Source organism: Natrix helvetica, assembly GCF_964273705.1.
Source record: "Natrix helvetica genome assembly, chromosome: 11".
Lineage (NCBI taxonomy): Eukaryota > Metazoa > Chordata > Lepidosauria > Squamata > Natricidae > Natrix > Natrix helvetica.
The window spans coordinates 2,078,420-2,098,978 of NC_138562.1; the positions used below are offsets into that span (position 1 = coordinate 2,078,420).

The window sequence follows — 20,559 nt, forward strand, 5'->3', positions numbered from 1 at the left end:
CTTTCGATTTCAGCACTTTAAACACTTGGACGTAGGACAAGGCATCGCATCCTCTCCCCCTTTCTGAGCCAAAGAAAGACCTGGTGTGAACAAAGGGGAATAAAAATGGGGGGCAGGGTTGGGGGACCAAGCAAACTCCAAACTTCTTCCTAGAAAAAGGCAGCAGCTCTTCTCCAAAGACAGGTAAACCCCCAAATGCTGTTTCTGCCTTAAGAAGAAGGTGGTCTGTATCCCTGCAGAAAAACCAAAGATTTGATATGCCATCTGAACTTGGTGGAATCATAGCGGGGGGGGGGGGGGTTGAAAAACGGAGCTCTGGGGGTGCAGGGAGAAAGGTATCAACAGGGGTAAAAACACGTGGAATCATCTCTTAGCACTCAACTAGGGATGAAACTGTGACTTCTGCAAATGTAAAAAGTCCCTTTAAAAATATCAGCTTGGGGGACGCAGCTCTTTTTTGGGTGTGGTTTTTTTTTTACCCCCCCCCTTCCCCGGAAGTCTCCCCCCCCTCTTCCTCTTTTTTCCAAAGCATTAAAAAACAGAGCACATAATTAACCCTTTAAAATAAATAAAGGAATTCAAATCAGAAGAAGCCAAACAGCAAGAAAAAAAGGGAACAGCTTTGTTAGTCGGTGTTCAACCCCCCCTCCCCCAGCCAAGCCAGAAAAAAAAGTCATTCTTTTTGAAGTAGCTTGCAAGAAATAAGTGTTTTCATGCACGTTGAGAACGAAACCAAGAACAACAACGACAACGGAAAAAAGACCTGTAAAAGGGAAATGTCTCTTTCATGCAATTCTGGTTTCCCAAGTAGGAAAATATGAGCAGGGGTGGGCTTAGCAGGGAGCAAGGAAGTTAGGGTGCATTCCAGCCTGCGTGGTGTGGTATTACCTCCGTTTTTCAAAGGAAACTACTGTGGTTGGGTCTTTGTGGCCCTGTTCTCTCTCTGCCCGCTTGACTTTGCAGTTCTCATCACGCAGGGATTTTGACGTGGATTTGTGTCGGTAGAGCTTTTTATGGGTAGGTTCATTTTTGGCTAAAGTGCTCAGGTTACTATAGCTTTTATCAAAAAAAGGAGAATGAATGTCTGTGGCACAGCCGGCGGATGAACTGGAACGTCCCGGATCGCCCGGAGCAGCTCGGCTGCCGGTTTTACTCAAGCCCTTGTTCCCCGATTTGTGGTTGCGTCCCGCTCCCGAAGAGCTGCCGTTGACCTTCTTCTTGGAGTCGGGAGACGTCCCGGCCAGGATCTTAAGAGTTTTCAGTTTCAGACTGTTTGATTCGGGCGATCGGAAGAGATCAGAGACATCACTGTGGCCGACAGGCCCCCACAAGGGCTCGATGGAGGCCATCATGAATCTCTGAACATCTGCCATGCCAGATGCAATGTTTGACAAAATGTTGGACGGCTCCTCAAATTCTCTTTGATCATCATCAAGAAGGCTGTTGGCACTTCCTATGCTGGTTTCGGACCAGCCACCGCTGCTGTCCTTCCCCAGTGGCCATTCCCCATTGGCCTTCCCTATCCGGAGGGCGTTTGGGCTGCCCTGCTGGATGGACTCGGCCAACATTTTTGCCGAGGAGTTTGCACTGTTCAAGAGACCAGGTACTCTATCGCCCGGGGCTTTCTCTCCATTAACCCCTGCCCCGTTTTTCCCTTTCCTTGAGGTTTTGGGAGACTGCCTGGAATTTCTGCTGGGGGCCTTTTCGGAGCCTTTGTTGGCTTTGGGAGATTTTTTCCGAACGTTTTTCGGGGTTGGGCTTTGGTTGGCACCCAAATTTTTATTACTTGAACTTCTCCTCTTGGATTTTGTCGCTTTGCTATTGGTGCTAACTTGGGCAGATGGCTCATTAAAAGTTGACAAGGATGGGTTTTTTTCAAGGAGGCTGACAGAATCCTCGTCGGTGAACATATGGAACTGAAACTGATGATTATTTAAAGTGAATCCATTATCCGCCTGGTCTGGAGCTTGAAGAACGCCACAGCTCCAGTTCACCTTCTCGGTGTTGCCTAATCCCACTTGGGAGCCCTCCGGGAAACACTTCACATTCCCCAGAAGGGTTTTCGCTTCTGGCCCCGCGATCTGTGGGGAAAGGTTGGGGGTATCCGGAGGAGACATTTCCGAAAGGGACGACTGGCGGAACTTGTCAGGGGTGAAGTTGGAAATATCCAGAAGATCGGTGGACTCCTTCAAGGGCGTTATTTCATCAATGCTTTGCTGAATCACCAATTTGGGGCTGCAGTGGGCCAAGAAATCATCCGCAATTTCATCATCTCCATCCTTCTCGCAAGACTTTAAGCTCAAGGAGCTGTAGTTGCTAGAGGCGGCAGAAAGGGAGCCCACCGAATCAAAGCTCACAAGTCTCCCGTCGTCGGTGCTGAGCGAACCCCGCTGGAAGGGGAAATTCCCCTCTCGGTTACTGAAGGGACAAGACTGGTAGGAGTCATCCGACTGCAACTGCTGGCCCTCCAGGAGGAACTTTTTTTGGTATGATACTTTGCTGTTGCTCAGGTGGACCTGGCTGTATCCCGGGGCTGGCAGCCCATCCGCACAGTTACCAAACTCTACGGCTGAAAGCAGGGAGGCATCTGGGAGCTGCCCAGAAAAGGCCTGGTCGCTGGGGCTGCCCGCCTTGCCGGCCGGCCAAACGCTTTGGAAGTTGCTGGGCTCGATCTCCAGGGGACTCGGGGACTGCTGCAGCTCTGATTCGGAGGGTGGGGACAAAATGCAGCTCTGGGCAGGCTGCAGGGCACAGAAGGCCTTCTCTGCTTGGACGAGGCTGGGGAGGGCCTCCTGCGGCGGCTGCTGCTCCGAGGGGGCAGGGCTGAAGTACGCAATCCCAGTGCTGTGGGACAAGTCGGAGGCATCCAGTAATGTCTGCAGGTACCCGCCGGGGATGAGGGGCACGCTTGCCGCCAGAGAAGCAGATGCGGCTGGCTTGTCTGAAGTGCAGGTGGTGGGCAGGAAGGAAAGGGCACTTTTCGCCCGTTTGTCTTCCTGGCTCTCTGAGAGAGGAGAGCCATCTGCAGTACAAGGCCCGCTTTTGTCCTTTGATCCCGTGGCCAATTCTGGGTCCTCCAAGGCTGCCGAAACCTCAGCCAGAGCAGAGGCAGCTTTGAGCCGCTTGCATTTCAACCTGGCCTCGCTTTTGAATTTGATCCTGCGCAAGACTTTCCTTTCAGGCCCTTTGAACTCCCTCTCCTGGGCTTTGCCTCGCGGGAGGGCCAGGCCAGCGATGTCGCTCAGGTGGAGGCCGTTGACGCAGCTGGGGGCCGCGATGGCCATGGCCTGGATCCCCTTCAGGCCCCCGTCCTCCCCTGCGATCCTGCAACAGAGCTGCCTGGAATCTGACGAGCAAGAGCCAGCCTTGCCCACGGGCTGCTCAATGGCCTTGATCCTCTGGATCCGGTGCCGGTGGGCTAGCTTGCCCTTGCGCTTGCGTGGGTGGGAGAGGAAGGCCACCTCAGAGCCATTGAGATAGAAGCTCTGCTTGTGGTAGAGGGCGGATTTGAGGAAGTTGAGCCGGGTCTGCCACCTCTCCTGCCAGAAAGACTTTAGGGGGGCCAACCGGGCATATTTGCTCAACAGCTCCTCGCTCAAGGTCACCGTCATCTCACTGGGGTCGACTTTGCCAAGCTTGATCAACATGTGCTTCTCTCCTTTGAACCGGTTGATGATGATGTACTTGATGATGACGGGGGGCTCCTTGCGCGAAACTTTCCGCCTCTTCTTGGGACACCAGTCGTCATCGTCTTCTTCCTTGGGACCGTCCGGGATCCACTCCTTCTTGTCCACGATCTTCTCGCTCTCGATGGAATCCACGTCGTAAAGGTAGTCTTCGCTGTATCGCACTTTCCTTTTGGCTCGCAGGCCGTAATTCTGTTGGATGAAGGAGGTGGAGTGGTCCCGGGGGAGATACTTGTTGCAGTCCTTCAGGTCTTGAAGCACATCAAAAGAGGATTCGGTGCAGGTGCTGTCATCGCTGGACTCCCCTGAGTCCTCCGTGGAGTTGACCAGTTCCAAGAAGTGATTTCTTTTGGGACTGATGTACTGTACAAGTTCTGTACTTGTGCAAGATTTGTTTAAGGCAACTTTCTCACTTTCACCTCCCTCTTCATCTTCCTCCTCCTCCTGCTGTCCATCCCCCTCCTCTTCTCCCCAGATGATGGTCTCCTCAGACTTGAATTGGGAAGGATCAGTTGCTCCTCGGGGTCCCCTCTTCAGAGCTGTCCTACTGTCCCTTTTCGGACACCCGCTGAACACGCTGGGGAAGAAGTTGAACTGGGTGTCCTCTTGCAGCCCCCCCGTTTTCTCCTTCACATTGTCCTGGAAAGATTCGTAACGAATCTTTAAAGAGCAGACATCACTTCCCAAGGTCGAATCATCGTCATCGAACATGTAATTATCCACATCCTCCTCGGAAAACAGATTTACAGAGAGCTCGTTTTTGGAGCAAAGGTCAAGGAGCTCGATTTTGCTTTCACTGATGAAAGATTCAAAATAACCCCATTCCTGGTTGGGGTTGGTTAGCAAAGGCTCCTCCCCGTTGCACTTGTCCAAAAGTAATCCCTCATAATAGTTTTTCTGAGTTGGATCCTCCGAGTCACTGTCGGACTTCTCTGCCTCCCGCTTGTCGGCTGCTCTCGATTTATGCACGGGGAAGCTGAGAAGCTGGTCAGAAAGGAGCTGGTCCCCGTATCGCATGGTCTCTCCCGTGCTCATGCAGTGAATCCCAATGTCGGAGACAGAACAGCTGTCGTAATCCCTGTTTATGTCGCCCACTTTCAGGCTTATGCCGGGTTCTGGGTCCAGGCTGTCCTTCGACTCAATAAAGCAGCCCAGGCAGGTCCGACTCGGCTGCATCAGGCAGTCGCCAGTGAAGGCGGACATGCTTCCGGGCTCCATCATGGTGAAGGGGGCCTTCTCACAGTCTCCCGGCAGGGACCAGGCGCTCATGCCCTTGGTGACGCATGAGGTGAGGGAAATGGCGTGGATGGAGGATGAGTCATCGGAAATGTGGTCGGGGACGTCAGCCAGCCTCAGGGGGGAAGGAGGGCTCAGCCAACAGGCCTTCTTGGAAGTCGGGGCTGCCTGGGATCGGCTTTCTTTCTGAGATGCTCCTGTGGACGTCACGCCCAGAAAGGGAGCTGCAGCATCTGCTGCCCCACGGAGGGGCTTTTCGTCACCATCCAGATGACTCGATTCTGGAAGAAGAGGAGAGAGAGAGGGATTACTAAGAACACCATTCTGGATCTTTCCATTTTTGATGCAAGACGGAGGCACAGAGGAAGGCAGACAGTATGAATTAATTTGATTGACTTGATGCATTATTAAATTCACTTTAAAAAAATAGCTCTCAGAAATTCTGGGCCGGCAGTTATAAAAAGTATCACTGCTTCCTGTTTCTTGTTTACCTTTATAAGATAGTTTGAATTAATATTCTCATGTCAAGTTGAGCTCAGATGAGGTCACTGTACAGAGAAATTTTAATAATAATTCTATTGCTTTCAAATTTAATCTCCATGTACATGAATATTATTGTTATTATTATCCACTAATGCATGTTGATCAGGCTCTGCAGAAAAAGTTGAAGAGGCCAAAACTGTTTACATTTTTATAAAAGCAAAGGCACTTCTAATTCATTTTTTTGTTACCCAACTTAAGATGTTCATTATCAGATTTTGCCGAAATGGCACAGAGAGTTTGATGCGTATAGTGATATTTGAAGGGTTGCAGATTGGGAAATTATATTTTTTATGTAGATAAACTATATTTTTATAACCATAAATCCAAGAACGTGTGTGTGTGTGTGTGAGTGTCAAAAAACCAAGTCACATGATTTGTGAATGTATATAGAAGGATCCAATTTGGGTCGGTCACTGGGACCAGAGGTTTAGTCTTCTGAGCTTTCAGATTCGTGCTGGAGCCCATCCTCAGGGAGCTTCTCTCTACCGGAATGTGTGCTTTGGGCTATTCTATGTGTAGTATTTATGTGGTGTCTCTTGTGTGTGGGTTTTTAGTTGTTGATTGGAGTCTTGTTGACTGGTTATTAAATTGTTGGCTGTTGTTTCCTTGTGCTGCCAAGCCCTGGCTTCCTAAGTACTTGATAAGCTGGTGGTAAATCAGCACTCCTGTTGACTGACGAGGGACCCGTTTCCCAGGCTTCAATCACTTCCCTTCCTGTTTTTGTGCCTGCTTGTCCAACAATATTAGTAGCTGCCAAATTGAATGTACTGTATGTCTTTGTTTACTGCAGTAATAAACAAGGACTACCAAGGGGCTACCAAGGAGTTTGGCCCCTCATCATTGATTTTCCACTCTAGTCCTGGTGATCGACCCAGATTGGATCCTGCAACATTGTCTTGGGACACAAATATTCACCTTCATTCGTGATCTCTAAAGAAGGGGCAGGTTTTGTGCAGTCATGGACAACTTCTTGACTATTTTGATCCTCCTTCTCTGGGATCTCCAGCACTCATCCCTCATAAATTGGCTTGGAGGGGAAGTGTAAAGTTATCCAAAATAGATATTTCCCTTTTGAAATCAATGCTCTCGTAGAGGAAATGGAAGATGCCAATCACGCCAGCTAGTCAAGGCGCATCAGCAAGAAAAGTGAGGGAAATTCACTACATGCCCTTTGCTCCTTGAGCCAAAGTTAATCCCACCAAATCATTAAATAACATAAAAGCAAATAAACAAATCTGAGAAGGTGATTAATGTTTCCTATTAACAAGTTTGGAAAACATATCCAGAATGCAGAAATCACATGTTCTTTTTTGTAAAGTGACCAATTATGAATAGGAATATAGGGATGGGAATATTCCTTATTAGCCAAGCGTGATTGGTCACCCAAGGAATTAGCTTTCAATTGCTTTGCATTTAAATCCTGCCAGTTATGAAAATGTAGATATAAGGGACAACCCCCAAAGCTTTACGGGGCCTGGAGGGTCCCTGCTGCTCTCTGAGCTTTCTGGAGCCTATTCAGCTGCCATTGCTAAGAGGGAGTCTTGAGGAAGGGAAAAGATGTCCCTCCATTGTAATATGGGGAAAATAATATTCACCTCTGGGACTGCCTCAGTCGTCACCTAACAGGTATCGCTTCTGCGATTTTAGATAATGGCGATCCTCACTGCCATGTGAAATCTCAGGAGATTCCAAAAATCTTCATCATGTTTCTCAACCTTACTATGATTGAATGTGAGGATTTCAGCTCCCAGGATCCCCCAGCCAGCCTGCTTTAAAACCTGTGTACTTCATGCTGGCTGGGGAATTCTGGGAGTTGAAGTTCACCCACCTTAAAGTCTCCAAGGTTGAGAAACACGGTCTTACATGATTTCAATTCTAACATGTGAGTTTGAATTTTTCATTGAAATTGCCCAGGATTTGGATGATTTTGCAAGTTTCTGGCTGCTTTAAAAAATATATCAATTTTTATTAATTTGGGGCTTCAGTTAGGATGCTGGTGTTTTCCGTTGCCAAATTATGTTGGAAGTGTTGCAGGATGACAGAAGGCATGTGAAGAATTTTGGACTCTCAGAAATATTAAATCACTAAAAAAGAAACCTTTGAATTGTTATCCTTATCCCACCCAACAATCTTTGGAGATGGCAGAAAAGCTCTGTCCCATTTAGAACTGGTCTTTGGGGAAGAACACGGAGGAAGCGATGGCTGACCCCTTGCTACAATTTGATTCCTTACCATCCTCTTTCACCCCATTAATCAAGATTGTTTCTTGGTCTTCCGAGGCACATTCCTTATCTTGTTGGTCGTCCATCAAGTTGTTCACTCCATGCTCTGCTCAAGCGGCCACTCTGCACATTTGTAAAAACATAATTGCAGACATTAGAATCTCTCAAATTAACCAACAGTCCTGGGGGGGGGGGGATACACAGTTCAGGCAGAGCAGAGAAATAAAAAGGACCACAACTGGCCAGTCTTGACATGGACCAGGTCTTCTCATCAAGTTGAAAGCAAAGGGCACTTCCACTGGACAAAGAACCTGCACAGACCCATTTGAAGGACCAGTGTTGTACACTTAATTCTGCCTAGTGCGCCAAGTTCTTTTCCAGCAGGAATTTCCATAAAAAACCCACCGTTTCACCAAAACCCAGAGATTGGGCTTCATAGGAGTGATCTTGAAATTGTGAACTGCCGGGAGGTTGACCTGCCTTGACCCATCTCCAAAGCCTTGGAGAGCAACCTCATCAAGATGTTCTATAACCAAATTTGCAATCAGCATATGGCTGTGACTCAATGCTAAAAATAGTCTCCCTCCATAGTAATTTGGTTATCTTGACTTTGAATCATCTCTTTATCTTTGTGGAAGTACCGTAATGAAGTCACAAGAATATATGTTATTTTTTTAAAAAGTGTCTTCTAGGTACATTGCAGAACAGAGATCAGCTGGGCAAGTTTATCTAACCTTCATAGACTCACTGCGTTTGCACACCATTCTGGTTCTACCTAAATCTGGTTCGAATGACCTAATTTGTATTTGGGGTCCTTGTCCTTCCCATTTAGGTGGATCAGGCTACAATATGAAGCCATGGCTGCCAAAAACTAGCTTGCAGGTCATCCCTAAACTCACATGTTTCCTCTCTTCTGACCTGCCTTTCTTTTTGCGTTCCTACATATAAGCTCACTTCTTGGAACATGTCAAACACTTTCATGGCAAGCCACCATTTGCTCTCGAATTGGAAACTAGTTTTGAATGCTGGATTGAAATCGGTCTGATTTGTAGCAACTCCATGTGACTAATTGTAGAGGAGAAAGAGATGGTCTAAAAGAAGGAATACAAAAGCCATTTGTTCCCTATTCAGCCCCCCAAAGGACCCACTGGCCAAACGTCTGACTTTTGATCACATGGTCATGGGGATGATGCAAAAGTCATAACTGTGAAAAACCATCATACGTCTTTTTTTTCAGTGCCATTGTAACTTTGAACGGTCACTAAATGAAGTCAAGGACTACCTGTACATGTTACACAAATATCTACTATTTATATATTGCCTCTAGTTCTGGTCTTTACAATACAAAAAAGATGCCCTTGAAAGAATGAAAAATGGGGCAACAGATGATTATGGAGCTGTAGGCCAAATAGAGGGAGGCTTAGTGGCTAAGACACTGAGCTTGTTGATCAGAAAGGCCGGCAGTTTGGCGGTTCAAATCCCTAGCGCCGCATAATGGAGTGAGCTCCTGTTACTTGTCCCAGCTTCTGCCAATCTAGCAGTTCAAAAGCAAGTAAAAAGGCAAGTAGAAAAAATAGGAACCACCTTTGGTGGGAAGGTAACAGCGTTCCGTGAGCCTTTGGCATTCAGTCATGCCGGCCACATGACCACGGAGACGTCTTCGGACAGCGCTGGCTCTTCGGCTTTGAAACGGAGATGAGCAGCGCCCCCTAGAGTCGGGAATGACTAGCACATATGTGCAAGGGGAACCTTTATCTTTACCTTTAGGCCAAATAGTCTAATGAATGGCTAAGGGAACTAGGTATGTCTAGCCTATTGAAGAGAAGGACTGGGGATGACATGGTAGCTGTCTTCTGGTATTTGAGGTACAGAGAAGAGGGGGTCAACTTATTCTCCAAAGAATCTTAGGGCAGGAGAAGAAGAAGCAATGGATGGAAGCTGGAATTTTCTGAGAGTGAGAATGATTAATTAATGGAAGAACTTGCCTTCCAGAGTTGTGGGTGCTCCAATGCTTCAAGAAAAGATTGGACATCCCTTTGTCCGGCATGGAATAAGGACTCCTGCCTTGGGCAGGGGGTTGGACTAGAAGACCTCCAAGGTCCCTTCTATCCCTATGGTTCTATGGGCCCTTCTAGCCCTATGACTCTATGTAAACTCACAGTCTACATCAGAGATGCAAAGAAGTCATGTGAATGTACATATATACTTAATGAATTCCTTCATTAATTTCAAATCACTTACATTGTATTTTCCTCTTAACCCAAGAGAAGTCACAACAAAACCAGATCTGCTTTTTTATTTTTATTTTAAAAAGTATTGATGCTAATTAGATGTAAAATAAAAAACAAAAGAATGTCACATACAGCAGAAGATACAAATACACACCCAGAGACACTCGCAATTCCTTTTTCTTTCTCAGTAGCAGATGACAACAGCCGGCAGATTGCTAAGAAAAACCACAGTTTCATCTGCAAAGGAGAAACTGAAAGCTGGAGGAAAAGCTGGGATTAGAGTCGCCACGGCAGGGAAGGGAAGCAAAGATGTGGATTTGCATTGTTTGCACAATGATGTCACGAGGCCCTTAAGGTCCTTGACCAATGGATGGAAACTAATCAAGGAGAGAACCAACCTAGAACTAGGGAGAAATTCCCTGACAATGAGAATCAGTGGACCGACTTGTCTTTTGTAGGTGCTTCATCAGGGAAGGTTTTTAAGAAGAGACTGGACAGCCATTTGTCTGGAATGGCTTAGGGCCCTGATGGTGAAGCTATGCCACCTGTGGCACACGGAGCCATATGTGCCGGCACACAAGCCATTAGCTCCAGCGCACATGCGTCAACCAGCCAGCTGGCCTTTGGCCTTCTGGAGGCCCTGGGGGCCCCCTTTCACCCTCCACAGGCTTTAGGACAGGGGTGTCCAAACTTGGGAACTTTAAGACGGAGCAAATATCAAGCTCAGCTTGGGGGCAAGTAGTGTGGCAAGCATGGGGGGGGAGTGTGTGTGGGTGTGTGTGGCACTTTGCATTATGGGTGCCAGCACATGCGTGCGCGCCCTTGCATCAGCAACAAAAAGGTTAAGCATCACTGGCAAAGGGTCTCTTGCTCATGCAGGGGTTTGGACTAGAAGACCTCCAAGGTCCCCTCCAACTCTGTTACTCTATGTTCATTTGTCCTTGCTCTCCCCAACTCCCATATCTGATTATTATTGTTAAAGTCAGCTGCTGTTCTGCCACGGCCTCACTTGGGAAGGGACTTTCTAGCCAACTCCAGAGGTTAGGGAAGGTGGGTGGCAGAAGCTATCCCTGAACTGAGAAGGGGAGGGAGGCCTTGCTTGGAAGGCAGCCGCCACAGTCTGTGAAGGTACTTCGACGTGGGGGTGGGAGGGGCGAAGTATAAAGGGACAAGGCCGCAGGAGCATCCTTCCAAGCAGATCCGCTGTGAAGGGAGGCCAAAAGGTTCGGCCAAGTCTTCTCCCTCTTGGGCCTCCACACAGAGCATGCACACATCTCAAATCCCTCTGGTGCTGCCAGATGTGGGTCTGTCTGCTCTGTGTGTAGGAAGCTGAGAAGGAGGAGAGAAGCAGCCAGATTGAACGCAAGAAGACTTGGCCAAACTTTTCTGCCAGTTCTGTGGGTATGGCTTGGTGGGCGTGGCTTGGCGGGGTGTGTGTGTCATGCGGATGAGTGGGTGTGGCCAACTCTATCTCACTCACATCAAGGGGCTGCCCCATGACCCTCCCACCAGGCCATGCCCACCAAGCCACGCCCACAGAACCAGTAGTAAAAAAAAATGAATATCACCACTGCCACAGGGAGAGCCTGGATGTCAGAACTTAAAATCCGGCTTCTTAGTCTCTTTTGGGGGATCTGTTGTCACTTTGAAGAGTTGCTAAGTGACGACTCATAAGTTGAGGATTGCCTGCATTTGTATGATCTAGCCTGAGGAGGTTATTGTTGTGGTCTGCCCATTTCAAGCAAGTGAGAAAACCCCAACGCAACAACATCACATTCTGGCAAAATATTCATGAACTGGAATAGGACATAGCAACAGGTCAGCCATTGGGGACCGGCTGGAAGAGGACATGGTAACAAAGGTCAGCCAATGTATAGGCATAGCAATTAAGTCAGCCAATGAGGGACCTCGCCAAAACGTTGCCAAGACAATCTCAATGTACACGGGAAAAGACCCGAATACAACAAGACCAGCATACCTACACCCATGAAAATCTACGAAAACATAGTGTAGGTATGCTGGTCTTGTTGTATTCGGGTCTTTTCCCATGTAAAATTGAGATTGTCTTGGCAACGTTTCGGCGAGGTCCCACTCGCCATCCTCAGGCTGGTGTTTTTGGCTTAAAGTGTGATTGGAGATGCCGTCTTTCTATAAATCTTGGTGGGAGGGTGTGGAGTGCTGACCCCATTTCAACAAGTGGATTGATTGGCTGTGTGGCTGTATCATGATTGGTAGATTGGTGCTGATTGGTGCTGGCTGTGGGTCCATTGTTGTTTTGTGTTGTAACGGCCTGGTGGGTGGGGCTCGTTTGTTGACTAGGGCTGGTTTCCAGATGTCTCAACAGCCTACACCCCAAAATACAATTCATTATGGATATAGAAGCAAACAACCAACTTCCCTTTCTGGACGTCCTAATCTACAAAAAACCCAATGGCTCCCTAGGACACACCATCTACTGGAAAAAACACACACACCAACCGCTACTTAAACGCACAATCCCATCACCACCCTGCACAGATCAACTCTGTAGCCAAGACCCACATCTCCAGAACCAAATGCCTAGTCGACAAAGACCACCTGAAAACTGAATTACACACTCTCACAAACGTATTAATCTTCCAAAGAAAAGCAATTACCAACCTAATCCAAAGGGAGACTCCCCCCAAAAACCGAGACACAGAACAGGACAACGGCATCGCCCTCCTCCCTTACATCAAAGGCACCACAGATAAAATCAGCAAAATTCTCCACAAGCACAATATGAAGACAGCCTTCAACACTGACCAAAAAATAGCCAACATCTTAAGAAACCCCAAAGACAAAATCCAGCTAGAAAACCAAGGAGTCTACGAAATACCATGCAAAATCTGCCCTGCAACATACATAGGAGAAACAAACAGGAGAATAAATGCACGCATCGCAGAACACAAGAACGCAGTAACACAAAAAGAAAAAACTTCCTTTTCCAGCACCTTAAAGCTACAGGACACGAAATTGATTTTGAAGGAACCAAATTAATCTCCAAAACTGAACACTTCAACAAGAGAATAATTATGGAAGCTATCGAAATAGAGAAACACACACCCCACAGCATGAATAAACGTGATGATACCTCCCACATACCAGACATCTGGAAACCAGCCCTAGTCAACAAATGAGCCCCACCCACCACCCAGGCCGTTACAACACAAAACAACAATGAACCCACAGCCAGCACCAATCAGCACCAATCTACCAATCATGATACAGCCACACATCCAATCAATCCACTTACTGAAACAACACCAGCACTCCACACACACCCTCCCACCAAGATTTATAGAAAGACGGCAGCTCTGATCACACTTTAAGCCAAAAACACCAGCCTGAGGATGGTGAGTGAGACCTTGCTGAAACATTGCCAAGACAATTTCAATCTTACATGGGAAAAGACCCGAATACAATAAGACCAGCATGTGTATGTATGTGTATGTATGTATATAAAGAAGTTTCTTATTTAAATCAATCCTGCTGAATCAGTTATCTGTGTGTGCTTTCTGGATTTGATTTTTGCAACAAACTCTGACACATTCAAGGCTGCCTAAAGTCAGAACAGTAGACCATACAGAGACACAACAGAGCCTCATTTGTAAATAAACCGCTCAGGCTCCCATGAATACTTATAATAGGTCTTCATTCTGAGCTGCACATAAGGACCAGCTGGATTGTTTGACCACAGTTGAGGATTCTTGAAGTCCCATGGATCTCTTTGGTTAGAGATCATGCAAAGTGCCTTCAGTTTCCCAATTCAACCTCACAGTCAAGGCAGGGTGCAAAAAACTTTAAATAATTCAAGTCTTGCAAGTTTCCCCTTTAGAGGAAGGGGAGGTGCTTTCCCTCTGTGCCCACCCACAGCCAAACAGATGGAAGGTTCAGTTCTGCCTCACATACACTAATCCCCGCTCATTTTGGCTAGGCACAGGATGGGTTGCATTTTCCTTCATGCGTAACCTACTTGGCATATCTCCCGGCTAGGAGGATGGATTTTCCTTCATCCCTCTCTCTTTCTGTCCTTCCTTCTTTCCATCCCTCCTTCCTTCCCTCCTTCTCCTCACTCCCTCGCTTCCCTTCCCTCCCTCTTTTGTTCCTCATCCATCCATCCCTCTCTCCCCCTCCCTTTCCTTCCTTCCTTCCTTCCTTCCCTCCCTCTCTCTCACCCATCCATCTCCTCCCTCCCTCCTTCCCCCTTCCTCCCTCCCTCTCTCCTCCCTTTCCTTCCCCATCCATCTCCTCTCTCCCTCCCTCCCCCTCCCTCCCGCCTTCCTTCCCTCCCTCCCTCTCTCCTTCCCCATCCATCTCCTCCCTCCCTCGCTTCCCTTCCTTCCCTCCCTCCCTTTTCTTCAATTCTCCCCGGCTGGGTGCACAAATGTACACATTAGCAATTTGCCCAATCAGCTGAAGGTGTCATCATTAGATATAAAGACCTATCATTTAATTGCCTCTTTAAAATAAATTGACTTTAGTCTTACTGCAAATGATGATTTGGCTGGCAAAGTTTTGTGCCAGGAAGACTTTTAGTTGGCAAGAGGACAAAAGATGCCAGAAGATGTCATCCCAAACTGCTGGGACGTCTTCTCAAAGTCACAGGGAATCAGGCTGGTTACTTCTTGAATAATCCCCCTCTGGGACTGGAGCATCCCTTTCCCCACGAGGCTTGAATAAATTTACCCATGAAATTTGACTGAAAATACCAAATCTCCAACCTTCCCTCCTACCAAACGTGGTGGCTGTCTTGCCGTGACTCCTCGCCCAACGCCAGCCACGGTGAAAGTCCAGCCAGGAAAAGCAGAAGACAAATCCCAGGGCCTTTTCAAGCATTTCTCCTCCAAAGCATGCTGCGATTTTTCACAGGGAATTGGAGATGGAGGATTTTTAAGACTAGAATTGGGGCCCAAGTGGACAGGAGACGGAGAGCAGAGGAAGGCCGCTCTTTGCTCTGCCATGTCGACCATTAAACGCATCTCAGGCCAGAACATGCAGTTCCGCTTGAGAGCCACTAGGTGGCCTTGGGCAACTGCCAACCACTTGGGACATTCAGAAGAACATTTCAGAGTCGGGATTCTGAGGTTTTAAGAAAGGTCGCAAAATGGGGCAAAACTCACCTAAATAATGTCTTGCTTATCAACATGAATTTTGGGCACAATTTTTTGACCGTAAGTCAAGGGCTCCCTAGGACTGCAAAATGCTGCCTGGCCAGTCATGGAGGGGACCTTGCAGAAGGCTTGCAAGACGGACGGTCCAGCTGGCAGAGGAATTCTGGGAGTTGAAGTCCACAAGTCTTAAAGTGGGCAAGGTTGGAGACCCCTGCTTTATCCCCCCTTTCTCGGAGGACCCCGGATTCCTCCCTTCTCCTCCCCCACTGCAACGGAGGCCCCAGGCTGAAGTGGACTCTGAATCTGGCCTAGATCACATTTCCAATTCTAACTACCATACAGCAGGTCCTCAACTTATATGGCCAGAATTCCTGCTGCTAAGCAAAGCAGTTATTAAGTGAGTTGTGCCCAATTTTATGATCTTTTTTCACCACAGTTGTTAAGTGAATCCAGTCCCGTCCCCCCCTGAGCTTGTCTGAAGGTTGCAAAGGGCATTCCCATGTCGCTGGGATGCTGCAACCGTTGTAAATACCTGCTAGTTGTCATGTGTCCAAATTTTGATCACATGATCCTAGGGATGCGGCAATGGTTGTAAGTGCGAGGACCGGTCACTTTTTTCAGTGCTGTTGTAACAGTTGCTAAATGAATAGTTACAAGTTGAGGACTACCTGTACTGCGCTGGCTTTGTAAAGAAAAGAATATTCTGGCAATATTTTACCATTTGCAGAGCAACACCGACCCACCTCCCTCCTGATCCACCAAAACCAGAGATAACGGGAGAAATTCTGGGTGCCTCACTCTTTTTTTAAAATTCAAATGTTCCAAATTGCTTCCGTTGCTGATTCACAAAGGCATCCACTGCCCTACGCTTCCATAGTGCCTAAATAACATTTCATGTGTAGGGGGGGGAAATCCCTGTTTTTCTATCGTCAGACAGCAAATTTGCTATTTCACCAAGATGGTGCCTTTTGGGCCTGCTGGACTTCACCCCCCATAATCCCCAGCCAGAATGCCTCAGAGTGGAGCCCTGCAGACGTCCCATCTGCAGGAAACCAGATTGGGGGAAGATCGGCTGGATAAGCCCCAACTGCGCTCAATACAGAAAATATTCCCCAGCAGCAAAATATCACGGTTTGAGCGATAAGAAAATTGTCTTTTTTGGGCAGAAGAGAATGACTCGCAGGGAGGCAACCAAGCCACATTTCGGAGCAACAACATCACTGTCTGGAAAAAGTCTCCATTGTAAATTGGAGATGGTCTGAGGTTCCATGTGGGGGGAGAAGGGGCACCGCATTTCAACCAGGGGAGGGGGCAACACAGATCGGCCTTCAGCCAAAACTGGTGAGAATTTTGCCAGGGAAATCGTCTTTAGCTTCCTTTTTTAAAAAGTTTTTTTTTTATTTTCATGTAAGTAACCACAAGAATACCATTACATCTTAACAGACACTGTTTTGTCTTATCCAATATTATGAATTCCTCTTACCCTCAATCCACAACTGCTATCATTTGCTCTTCCGCTTTCCATAGGTCATATTATGCCCTATTTCACAGCCGCCCTCCTGCCTTCTCCCTCTCTCCTCCTCCCTACCTCCTTTCTTCCCTCTACCATCACCTTGGGCTTCCTAAGGGAGTTAAAACTTGACAGTGTCCCAGGAAGGCAGAAAATGGGGAGGGGGGCACAGACACCAATTCAAACCAACACACTGCCCCAAAGGTCCTGTGCAGACAACGGAGACCCCTGGAAAAGGATTACAGGTAGTTCTCGATTTATGATCACAATTGAGTCTGGCATTTATGTTGTTACATGTGTTAAGTGAATTTTTCCCCATTTTATGACCTTTCTTGTCACCGTTGTTAAGTGAATCACTGCAATTGTTAAGTTAGTAAGATAGCTGTTAAGTGAATCTGGCCTCCGCATTGACTTTTGCTTGTCAGAAGGTCGCAAAACTCAGGACCCTTGACTTAAATCCAAAGCTGATGGGAAGAAGAAGGTTCTGGAATACACCTTGAATGACAAGTGATGGCAAATTACTCCCAGCAGCTGATTCTGCAGTAAAGGAGGAATGGTGGAAAATAGAATAGAACAGAATATTCGTTATTGGCCAAGTGTGACTGGACACACAAGGCGTTTAACTTCGGGATATAAGCTCTTAGGGTGCATACAAGCAACAAAGGTATAAATAATAAATCATCATAAATCATAAGATACAAACAATTACGAGATCAATTATAAGATGCCAGTAGGAGAAGGTAAATAAGAAAGATGAGATGGATAATAGCAATATAGCCCTACTACATGTGTAATAATATTCTTAGACATAACACAGTATTGTGGGACGTGGATGTTGAGCAGAATGATGGCTTGTGGAAAAAAACTGCCCCGTGTCTAGTTGTTTAGGCATGCAATGCCCCATATAGCCATGTCCCAAGGGGAGGAGTTGAGACGTTCCCCCAGCCCCCTTTCTGACCCTTACAGGATCCAGGTCCTCCATGGAAGGCAGGTGGTTGCAATTGTTTTTTCTGCAGTCCTAACTATGCATTGAAGTCTGTACCCGTCCTGTTCGGTTGCTGTATCAAACCAGACAGTTTCTTTAAGAACCGTCTGATTTCGTTAAGAAAATCAAAGTTTCTTTAAGATCTCCTTTCTTCTTTGCAACTAGGAAGAAACATTCCAGATTGGGTGAAGAGGTAGAGACTCTCTCTCTCTCTCTCTCCCTCCCTCCCTCCCTTTCTCTCTCTCTCTCCCTCCCTCCCTCCCCCCCTCTCTCTCCCTCCCTCCCTCTCTCTCTCTCTCCCTCCCTCCCTTTCTCTCTCTCTCTCCCTCCCTCCCTCCCTCCCCCCCCCTCTCTCTCTCCCTCCCTCCCTCCCTCTCTCTCCCTCCCTCCCTCCCTCCCTCTCTCTCTCTCTCTCCCTCCCTCCCTCTCCCTCTCCCTCTCCCTCTCATTCTGAATTTAGGAACATCAAGAGATTTAGAAAAAATCCAAGCAGATCCTTGATCCTCTCAAGTGTTTGTTTTTTTTGAGACTCGCATTTTTATCCTCCTTTACTCAATTAAAAGATTGAAGGACAGAGGCCAAGGCCAAGAAGAAATCTTTTTTTCTTCACACACAATTCAGCCTCAATAGTGGAAGGAGAAAGTCTCTTTCTCCTAATTTTGGAGGTCTCAATAATGCTTTGGCTTGTGGAAAAAAGAAAATTAAACCTGTTCTGATTCCTTTGGGTCAGAATGAAGTGGATTAGCAATTTTCTATTAAAGTCTCTTATTGTTAATTCACCATTAAAATGGAATTAATGTTTGTAAATATCAGAAAGTCTTCTTGTTTGTGTCGCAGATGGATATCAAGCCAACATTTTTACACAGTTACACCCCTTGGGGAAGGTAAAAATGGAAGTTACAGACAGAAGAAAGGATGAGTTGTGTTTTGTAGTTTTCTGTTTATCTTCAATTTTTTCTTCTTTCAGAATGCATTGGGGACTCAAAATTACTATATTACTTTATAAATGAGGGGCTTCATAGATCTCAGTTAAATTGAAGACTGCAATTTCTTCCATCTTTAAGACTGAAATGCAAAAAGTAGTATTAAAAAGGGGAATTAGAGCAAAACATGACACTGTAGAATCCTTGGGTGCATTTGCTGACTGATTGGGGTACCTCCTTCCTATAAATGAACTGGTATTCATGGTGGACTAGTGACCAAGCAAAAAAATATTGGGATCAGTTTTTTTTAATCTTAATTCAGAAAATAAATAAATAAAAATATTTATAAAAATAAATATAAAACTGAGACCAAAGGTTTTCCTTTTAGGTTTGATGGATAAAGTGTTTGAAAGAAGGTTCAGTTAACACACACGTTGACAGCAGCAAGAATTTTATATGCAAAAAAATGGGCGCACAGAAAAAGAGACACCAACTCCCACAATGGAAGAATTCATAGTGAAGGTGATGGAGTTAGTGGAGAAATTGACTGCTTTAATTCAAGATAAGAATTTTTTTAATTTTTGTTTTTATTTGTAAATCATTTGTATTTGAATTAAAAAATGAAACTTTAGAAGATAGAACATTAACAGAGTTGGAAGGGACCTTGGAGGTCACCTAGTCCAATCTCCTGCTCAAGCAGGAAACCCTATGCCATTTCAGACAAGCGATTCCACTGGTCACTTGTCCTCATCGTCAGGAAGCTTCTCCTCAACTCCAGGTTGCTTTTCTCCTTGATTACTTGATTAGTTTCCCCCCACTGCTTCCTGTCCTGCCTTCTGGTGCTTTGGAGAATAGGTTGACCCCGTCTTCTCTGTGGCAGCCCTTCAAATATTGGAACCCTGCTATCATGTCACCCCCCAGTCCTTCTTTTCAATGACCTACCCAATCCCTGCCACCTTTCTTCATATGCCTTCGTCTCCAGCCCCCTAACCATCTTTGTTGCTCTTTTCTTTGATTTCTTGAAGACTAGAAGGACTTTGTTGTTCTAGAAATGGCTTGAAACATTTAGAAATGCAAAGCAGAAGGTTGAGGTAAGCCCTTTTTAAAAAACATTCTACTGTAATGAAAAAAGGTCAGAAGTCATTACTATTTTTTACTTCTTCCTCCACCTCTCTTTTTTCTTCTTTAACTTTCGTAACTCTTGTTTCTATTTGTATTTCAACTTACAATAAACTTTTGTTTCAAATAATTTTATTACCTTTTACAAAGCCTATGCATAAAAAACCAACAATCAAAAGAAATGATAAAGAGTAAAAAGAGAACAGGAAAAGTGAAAAAGTACAAAGGAAAGGGAAACATAAATATATGCAAAGAACATACTAAAATTGGAATGGACATGGATTGCGTATCAGTTAGTTACATTGAAATCAATTGATTCAAGTGGGAATAATATGAGTGAGGAAAAGAAGAGTCACATGATAGCAGTGTTCCAATAGTTGAAGGGCTGACAGAAAGAAGAGCGGGTCACCCTGTTCTCCAAAGCGCCAGAAGGCAGGACAAGAAACAATGGATGGAAACTAATGAAGGAGAGAACCAACCTAGAACTAAGGAGAAATTTCCTGATGGTGAGAACAATAAACCAGTGGAATCGCTAGCTGGGGGCTCCAACAAGGTTTTAAGAAGAGATCGGACAGCCGTTTGTCTGGAATGGCGAACCTATGACTCGCTTGCCCCAGGTGGCAGAAGGAGCCATATCTGCCAGCTGCAGCACGCATGTGCATACCAGCCAGCTGATTCTCGGCCTTCCGGAGGGCTGGGGGAGGCAGTTTTCACCCTGCCCAAGCTCCAGGAAAGCCTCCGGAGCCTGGGGAGGGTGAAAAAGTTGAGAAATGAACTTCTGGTAGGCCCAATGGGCCCGTTTTCCGCCCTCTCCAGGCTCCGGAGGCTTTTCTGGAGGCAAAAACGGCCTTCCCCAGCCCCCCAGAGGAAATACCAAGCTCAGCTTGGAAGCAAGCAATGCTGCGTGTGTGGGGTGGGTGGGTGGGTGTTGTGCATGCATGTGCATGGGGGGGGGGACGCTTTGCATTATAG

At 46.5% G+C, this 20,559-nt stretch overlaps 1 protein-coding gene across 9 annotated transcripts in view; it reads right to left on the reverse strand.

Moving 5' to 3' along the window:
* Positions 1-548: 548 nt before the first annotated feature.
* Positions 549-20,559, reverse strand: part of NEXMIF (neurite extension and migration factor) — a 372,359-nt gene continuing 352,348 nt past the window's right edge. For all 9 annotated transcript variants that reach the window (XM_081964313.1, XM_081964320.1, XM_081964319.1 and 6 more), the window contains 2 exons: positions 7,698-7,810; positions 549-5,203 (listed from right to left, as the gene is read on the reverse strand). In XM_081964313.1, the coding sequence (XP_081820439.1) occupies positions 885-5,203; positions 7,698-7,773 (4,395 nt within the window). In that variant the 5' untranslated portion in view covers positions 7,774-7,810 and the 3' untranslated portion in view covers positions 549-884. The remainder of the gene's footprint in view (positions 5,204-7,697; positions 7,811-20,559) is intronic.